This window comes from Alligator sinensis, unplaced genomic scaffold (assembly GCF_000455745.1).
Source record: "Alligator sinensis unplaced genomic scaffold, ASM45574v1 scaffold211_1, whole genome shotgun sequence".
NCBI classification, from domain to species: domain Eukaryota; kingdom Metazoa; phylum Chordata; order Crocodylia; family Alligatoridae; genus Alligator; species Alligator sinensis.
This window is the reverse complement of record NW_005842024.1, coordinates 2,498,193-2,506,899: the sequence shown is the minus strand read 5'-3', so window position 1 is coordinate 2,506,899 and position 8,707 is coordinate 2,498,193. Positions and strand designations below refer to the sequence as shown.

The 8,707-nt window shown below is 37.9% G+C and overlaps 2 protein-coding genes across 2 annotated transcripts in view; one reads left to right on the top strand and one right to left on the bottom strand.

Annotated features, from left to right (window-relative positions):
- SAP30 (Sin3A associated protein 30) overlaps positions 1-5,945 on the top strand; it is a 9,790-nt gene extending 3,845 nt beyond the window's left edge. The window contains exons 3-5 of the mRNA XM_025202410.1: positions 175-297; positions 1,888-1,986; positions 4,185-5,945. Coding sequence (XP_025058195.1) covers positions 175-297; positions 1,888-1,986; positions 4,185-4,307 — 345 coding nt within the window. The 3' untranslated portion in view covers positions 4,308-5,945. The remainder of the gene's footprint in view (positions 1-174; positions 298-1,887; positions 1,987-4,184) is intronic.
- A 1,780-nt stretch (positions 5,946-7,725) lies between these two features.
- The window catches only part of SCRG1 (stimulator of chondrogenesis 1), a 58,124-nt gene continuing 57,142 nt past the window's right edge, over positions 7,726-8,707 (bottom strand). Inside the window, exon 3 of the mRNA XM_025202407.1 lies at positions 7,726-8,216. Within this exon, the coding sequence (XP_025058192.1) occupies positions 8,162-8,216 (55 nt within the window). The 3' untranslated portion in view covers positions 7,726-8,161. The remainder of the gene's footprint in view (positions 8,217-8,707) is intronic.

Here is an 8,707-nt window from a genome sequence, read left to right as displayed (position 1 = left end):
CTGCAGCGCGGAGGGGGAAAGGGGGGGGTCTGGCCGGGACCAGCAGTTCTCCTCCGCCCCGAGTTCAGGCCACGAGACCTGGCGATGGCTCTGCCGCTGCCGAGTGTGACCGCACGTGTCCAAACCCTGGCAAAATAATCGTGGAAAACATGGCTTTTTCTAATTTTATTTTAGGCAAGGCATCTTTATATTTGCGACTTTCACAAAAACTTAATTCAGAGCGTGAGAAACAGAAGAAAGAGAAAAGGCAGTGATGATGATGGTGACTCGCCAGTGCAAGACATTGACACTCCAGAGGTACCTGCCTAGTTATTTATGTGGTTGCCATGTAAAACTGATTCTTAATTGTCATGCTTTAGTCACAAAAATATAACTTATTTCTTATGGCTATGCTTCTGTATTCATTGTGTATGTTAGAATGATATATTCTAAGATGCTTACATAAGGAATATTTGTTTTCTCCATTTTATTCATCATACTTCTCCTGGAAATAAAGCCTAACCTAAATCGTAAATCAGTTTTGATTCTGAAACATTTTACCTTTCTCCCCAGATCCCTAGTATTGGAGTTACGTGCTTAGCCACATAGTAGCAGAACCATTTTTCAGCGGGAGTCAGGCAGTTACTGAACCATGGGCCACAGGAGTCAGGCAGTTACTGAACCATGAGCCAAGCATTTATATTTTCAGTGTATAAAATATTTTATCACCTTTTAACTGTCCCCCTGTCCTACCAGGATGGTTACAGAACAGTCAGAAGTTGCTCCATTCTGTTAAAAAAACACTTAGAATAGATATATGTGTCATACATAAAAGCATAGTAGAGTTAAATCTTAAATGTAAAAGTATGTACTGTAGTGCCACTGTTAAATTCCAGTTTTTGGGGAAGTGGTTGCTTTGATCTGGCACGTCCCATATACAAAAGTGGTGTTTAAAACGTATATGCACCTTTTTGTTTCCCATTTCAGATGGTATGAAATACCCTTTTTTTTTAATGCCCTGGATAAGTGCACTAAGCTGGAGGGTAGGTTGCCTGTTCGAGGTATCAAAGATCTCAAATAGCATTTTTAAGATTTGGCTGCAGAACTTGTTCCTTTAAGTTCCCGTAATGCATTTGTCCATAAGGCCTTTTCACTGCCAGCACTTTGCTTAAGAATTCTGGGTTGACAGGAAGGAAAACACATTTTTTTTTTTTTTTTTTAAGCCTCTGGTGAAGATGTCAGAGGTCCTGGAATATTCTGAGTCCTGTAAGGTCTTATCTCAGTTCCTAGAGACTGTTTTTTATGGTCCTCCCCACAATTATCTTTGCAGTTATCCTCTTGAATCCCAGGGCTGCAATTTTGGCACCGTGGGGACCACAGTTCCTGAACAAGCCAGTTCTCTCTTTCAAATTTTATGGGATCAGCAGTTCTTGCCACAGCTGATATCTGCTGCCGACTCTTGTGAAGGACAAAAAAAATAATAGTGACAAATGTACTGCTTACCGCATCTGCTCCTGCAAAGGAGGCTTAGTTCAGACCCACATTCTAAAAGCTACAGTTGTCAGTTTAGACGGTGCCAGAAAACCCAAAGGTGTTTTTATTCCTCTCTCCCTGCCACCCCGCACCCCCAGTCTGGGCGCTGCACCAGAGAGGCTCATGACTTCACTGATGGGAAAAGAAATGAGTGCCCAATGCAATCTCTACCATCTCCGGGAAGAAAAAGTTCTGTGCCAGTGATCTACTAGTTTCACCTCCAAGTCTGTTTCAGAGGGCAGTTCAGAATGTTATTTTGGGCGGAATACTAAAGGCTGCTTGGAACAGAAGGACAGTACATACTACGTGTCTTCTGCCTTCATTTCAGTTGCCATATTTAATGATTATTTAATGCCATTGTTTCTTTTTTCCTAGGTTGATTTATATCAGTTGCAAGTAAACACGCTTCGAAGGTACAAAAGACACTTCAAGTTACAGACTAGACCAGGACTCAACAAAGCACAGCTTGTTGAAGTAGGTATGAACATCTGTTCTGTAGCAGGCAATGCAACTTGCTATAATATGTGAATCTCTGGAAAAGGTGAACCATAGGACAAGTAATATATCCTTACCTTTGTAGAGAATATCCGTACAGATTAACATAACAGCCTCTGTAATTGACAGATGTAAGTTTACAAAATTCAGTCAACTACTGAATTATAATTGGATTAGATCCTGTTCCAAAAGCTTTTTCTCTAACATAAAGATAACAAGTGGACTGGATTTTTTTGACAACAAAAAGAAAGCATTCATTTAGTTTCTTGCTGACCTGGTTTTTCTGTCCCCAGCCCCACGGCCAACAGAGCTGGGGTTATCAAAATAAATCATAAGTAAAAGTTCAGTTTAGAGGAATTGATTTTTAGAACTAGGTACTTTTAAAAGAAACCTGGAATCAGGTGCAGAATTGGAACTGTGGCATTGAGAAGCATCCTATATGTTTCTGAATACTTGGCCTCGCTTGTGCTATAAAGCCTATAGATTTCCGTAGGAATGACAGTGGAATGAGGTTCACTTATTCTGCCCTAAAGTTTTTACTGTGTTTTTAATGAAGGGATCATGGTAAGGTAATGTGAAACTTGCATATCCTATTTCATGTTTCCACTTACAAGCCTAGAATACAAGCTTACAAAATAAAACAGAGAAATTTCTGTGAGAATAACAAGTCTGTCTGACTTGGTAAAAAGATCAATATTCCATATTTAAAATATTGCAGAACACTTTTTGCTTTTCAGTTTTGTTCACTTGACTTGTTCTTTTAATGTCTTCAGTTTTGCACTCCTGGCATGCAGTCCTAGAATGCTCATTTAAATACCTCTTCTGACAACTTCTGCTTCCCTATTAAAAACTTAGATGCATGTTTAGTTCTTAGGCTACTTCAGTGCTGTATTATAACATTTATGTGCGGGCGTTTTGTAGATCTCCTAAGTACAAGTTTCAAGACCGCTGTAAAATTATAGAGTACTTTCAATGTTTTTGCAGCTAAGTATGAGTTTAAACTCGGTACTTTCCTGTTCACCTGTGACTTAAAAAAGAGTAGGGTGCTCACTTAAATTGGTGTAACTAAAACTGGAATGAAGGCACAAGTGGCTTGTTTTTACAAATTAAAATAAGTTAGGTTCTTGGGGATGAAGTTGGGTCTTAAAGAACATGTTCATTGAGTCCTCAGGTGCTGTAATGCAGAATAGCCCCTTTACTAGCCAACTCTGGCTTTCATCTTAAAGCAAACTGTGAAATTTAATGTTTTTAGACGGATATGAGAATTTCCTGCTTTTACATGCAACTATATCTTAACTCGTTCACTTGATTACAAAAATAATCTTATTTTCTCACTCTTTGGGAACCTTCTGTAAACTTCCTGTGTCTATGTGGGTATTTTACACACCATCAGGGGAAAGAGTAAAATTGTAAAACCAAGAAATTAGCAACTAGAAACAGGGAAAGTACCTGAGACTACTCTGTTTCTTGAAACTGGCAGCCTAAAGTAATACCAAGTAAAATTCTCAATACTCCGAAGTGACTAGAGAGGCTTTTTTTGTGTGGGGGGGAAATTAAATGGTATCTCTTGTAAAAGGTTGTAACAGACATTGAAATTCCACTATTGTAACAGTTCCATTGCATAGAGGAAGAAATAGAAGGGCCTCTTCTACGCAACCACCTTCTTGGGGCTCCATTTTTACTAACACAGTTCTTGTCCTTTTTTCTATTCTGTGCTTTTAGCACTGAACCTGTTCACAGATATCTTTTGGGGATTTTTATCCCTCTTTCTTCCCTGTTGTGTGTCGTCGTGTCCATCTTGCCCCCCCGGCCCTGTCCTTTTTTATTTTCTTTTTTTCCTTCACGCTGGGACATTCTTTTCCTGTAGCTCAGGAAACAGTGGCTTTTGCTGGATCAGACCCTGGCTGCCCTACTAGAATATACTTCTCAATAATGCAGTGATTCACAGCCTACTTATTTTGCCTCTGTCCAGCAGCCTGAGTCATATGTCTTTACCAGTTCTATTTTTCACCTGCCTGATGAAAGCTTTTTCTTTTTTTTTCTTTTCTTTTCATTTAAAGGAATATGTCAACTCTGTTAGTTAATTTTTAACCTTAGTTTCTGCATGTGGCAATTGTGAGTGTATTGACTTATATGATCAAATGGCTATTTAACTTCCTTGAACTTTCTCTTTGTAGATAATTGGTTGCCATTTTAGGACAATTCCAGTGAATGAAAAGGACACCTTAACATATTTCATCTACTCAGTGAAGAATGACAAGAACAAACCAGATCTAAAGATGGATAGTAGTGTTCACTAGGATAGAAAAAATTGGGACTAAGACTTGTTACAAATCAAAAGACTGTTTTTGACATACAGAAGCCTTCTTTGTAAATTTTTTTCAGAGAATTGTCTCTGACTTATTTTTCATGGTCTTGCTGACTCATTTGAAAACAGCCTCCTCTAAAATGCAATTTCCTTGGCAAAAATATTTTAAATAAATATTATTGATATTGTTGCTGAAGTGGGTGTGTTTGGAATTTATTTAGTGGGTTGCCGTGTCTGCATAGTTTGAGATTAGTCAATATATATTTATTACTATTAAATGTTCATTGTGTTCTTCAGTTATAGAACTATACTAAATGTTTGAAATATGTTTAGAAAGAATCACAGTGCAATATTGCTGCAGCATTTAGAAAACAGTGTTTTAAGATAAAAGGCCATAATAGAATTGCGCTGGACATCATGAAAAAGTTCTACTTGTAGTTAATAATAAGCATAACTGTCTGAATAACTCCTAGTCTACTAAAACTGACATGCTGGGTTTTTTTTAGATTTATCTCTTCATTATCTTATCTTTTGGGATATGAACTGCCAATATTTAAGGTCTTCCTGCCAGTGTAGAAGAGAGGTTATTGTTAGGACTGTTGGTTATTTAGTGTTATAATACCTGCAGTTCTAAGTATAGATCTGTTCTCCTTCGAAAAGAGGTTCTGAATGCTGCTACTCCATTTATCTCTGTCTATCTATAATATAAAAATATGCTGTGTTGTAGATCTTACATTGAAGAATGGAGAATTGAGTTTTTGCTGTGCAGTCTGTAGTATGTTAATTCATTTCATTTCTTGTTCCATTGAAGCCTGCAATAACTAAAACTATAAACACAAGAAGGTAACAAATCTTCAGGTACATCACTGAAATCTGCACACTGTATATTTTTTTCTTTAGTTGTCTAAAGCAGTGGGGCCAACCCTTGTGCCATGCATGCCACAAATTAGCCCCGCATCCTCCACAAGAGTTACTCCAATCCTCTTCCCCTGTTCAATCTGCTACCCTGCTTTCTGCTCTCAACCCTGTGTTCCCTGCTGAATCTTCTGCTATGCCCCCTGCTCCCTGGCAGAGCTGTTTGTCGTCACATGCCACTTGTAACACTCATGCTGCAGGTTGGACACCTCTGTTCTACAGCATTTGTTACCAGTGATATTAAACATTCTGTAGTTCCACTTAAGACGGAAACATTAGGATCTAGTTGAAGTGCTTTTCCCTCTGTGATGCCTACTGACTCCTGTGTGTATGAGGAAGGAGCAAAGAGGTACTAGTATCTATCTCAGGATACATCTGTGTCCCCCTAGATTTGCTTGATAGTCATATTGGATATCACTTCCTAACCAAGTCTCAGCCACTTTCTCTGCAAGAAAAAAGACCATTTTTGTATTTAAAACTCACATATTTTCTTGGTACTACACATAGGTGTTTTAGCAAGCTCTTGCTGGAATCAAAAAAATTGTTCTTTCTGCTCAGCATCAGGCTAATTAGATGTTTGATTTAAGGTTCTGTTTTGTTCTTCCTCCTTCCCCGCCTCCTCTTCACCTGTTATGCTTTGTTCACAACTTAGTCGTCATCACTAAGTGCAAAACAATATCTTTCACTGCAGTTATTAAATAATGGAATTTCTTTACTTTTTCAGTGTCCTATCTATTTCCACATTAAAGTTCTGCGGTGCTGGCTTCAGTTCAAGCTGAACAGTGCTATTTAGCTGAAGTCAGTGTTTGTACATTTCAAGCATCTCTTCACTAAACATGTTTGTGCATGCATTTATTGTAATATGAAGTGCTTAAAGATTGCAAGCTAATTGTATCCAATTATGACCCTTGAAATGCACCATCCAACTGAGAGAAAACTGGTCTCTTTTTACAGAGCAAGTTAGACAGCCTGGTAAGAAGAATCCTAAAAGGTGCATCTAACCTATGATATCTTAACTGTGTTTTGTTAAGGCTTAAATTATTTTTGTGTACTTAACTGTGGCAAGCAGAATTTTCTTTGGCTGACAGGGAGAGAAATCCTAAATTTAAGGCCAGTACCTGCCATTTTAACTGGTTGCATGTGTAATGTGGTGATAGCTTTGAGAATCTGCAAACTGGCAGCAGAAGGAAGAAGCTTGCAACAAAATTTTCAAAAATAGTCCAATTAACTAAATTGTCAGGTCTGCCATTCTGCTGCTAGTGCTTTGGACAGCTACAAGCAACAGGGGCAAGTAAGGCCTTGTTCTTGCAACATAAAAGTGGAGGACTAAGCAGTATGCCATGATTATTGGCAAGAAAGCCTCCAAAGTTCTAAGCAGTCTTTGACTTCCTACCAGGGCTTTTTGCACCTGCTGAAATTCTTTTTAAGCGTATTTATCCCTGGACTTAGCCTAGAGTTGATTTGGTAGTCTGCTTTTAAATGTCAATTTGATCTGGCAATAGGGAAGAAAATGAACAAAGAAAATCTTATGTTGTGAAATTACTAGGTGTAAGACAAGCATGGCTTTAAGTAATTTTGAAAATACTTTATACAAACAACTTAGAAAGTTGGTTTACTACATAAGTATATTATCACTTCCATATACTTCAGCAAACCAACTTTTTTTGCCAGTTGGTACTGCATCACCACTGGCAGAGAATGTAGTTTTTCAATAATGTTAGCAGTAGTAAGATAGTAAGACTTACAAACACTTTTGTTTGTTTTTTGTGTTTTTTATAATGTACTTGCACATCATACAGACTCTTTGTGTAAGAGTAAAGTATGTTTATCTATTTGGTAGTAGCACTTACTAATGCTTATAACTTATACCATGATTATTGCACACTATACTACAGAAAGTGTTTTTGAAAAGGATAGCAACATGAAATAGCTATGTAAAGATATTCTGCACTAGGCTTCTTTTTTTCTCCCTCGTCTGTCTAACTTGATAGCTTCAGGAGAGTACTTTATTTTTGTTAATGGAAAAGTATTTCTGATAGCTGAAGTGAGGCTCTCGCTTCAATAACTTGAATTAAATGAGCTGTTCAGAAACTGTTCTCTTTGTTTGCATCTGCCACTGGCATCAGTAAGAGCTTAGCATGGAGGAAGAGAGGATCAACTTGCTGAGAGGCACTTCATTTAATTTTAATGAGCTTTTTCTTTTTAAAAACAAAACAAAGAAAAGAATGAAACTTCTTTTCATGAGTTCTAATTGTATTTGTCTTCCTAAAGAGCTGTTCAAACAAAATGGTAGTTCTGTATCTTCGCTACTGAGATGTACCATAGTTCAAATGGGTTTCAATCCAAGTCCTATTGGAGTCTATTTCCATATCCTATAGCAGACTTGATCAAGCCCCGCACAATACATCTCCTTTAAATTGTTAAGTTTATAGCAGCTGTATAGTGCAAACATGAGTTTTTAAAATCTTGATAATTAATAATGCTAGGGACCCCAATTATGGATAACTCCTTGTGAATTTAGAGCTCTGTTGTGATGCCACTGAAATTGTCCTCTAGTATTAGCAAATGAAGCTCCAGGCTACAGTAAACGGCAGTCTGGTCCTAAAAATCTTTCTTGCTAAGATACAGATTGACAGCAGGAGATTTTTAAAGAATGGTGATCTTACGTATCAGAACAATAGTGAATGGAAGTTTCTAGTGCACCCCTTCTTGTTTTTTTCCATTGAAAAATCAATGTTGCTACCAAGTTAGAAAGGAGAGCTTTTAGTATTAAAACTTCAAGGCTATATCTGTCTTTGAAAAGGAAGCTTGTTCTACTTTGTACAGTAAGGCTCGGCGCACTAGGGCTGTTTAATGGAATAGAATTTTTTCATGCAGTATTATTCTTCCGTTAAGTCCATATATCGTCATCACTGGTTCACATGATGTTCATCACTCTCTGTTGCAAGGAACCACGAAAGAAATTTTTGGTCCAAAGAAAATACCCCTGAAAGAAAATAGCAGATATTTAAAGTTGTAAAGTTATTAGAACCTATAAAAAGAAATCCATTTATAACTTCTCTGCTGCAGATAGCTTTGGTAAAAGGAATTGGGAGAAATGTATGTAGTGAAATTTGTGCAGAAACTAAACTAGTGTAATGGAAAAACTCCCACTAACTTCAAAAGGGTTGGGGTTTTACCCTTGGTGTCATAACTTCACTTTTTACAGAGTGTAATTTGGGTTCCACTCTAGAAGTGGCCAGGTTGCCCCTGGAGTCCCCTCGGTCCTTGTCAACTTCACTCTCTTTGGGCAATCACCCCATCACTAGCCTGCTATGCCTTGATTTATTTATATTTTAGATAAAGGGAGGGTGCCCCAGGGCTTCCCAAGCTTTGATCTCATGCTGCTGAGCTTAGGTGTCTCTGCCTTAAGGGCTGATTGCATGGATCTGACTGCCCTTTACACCATGCTGATGCCTCACAGATGTTACTCATTCC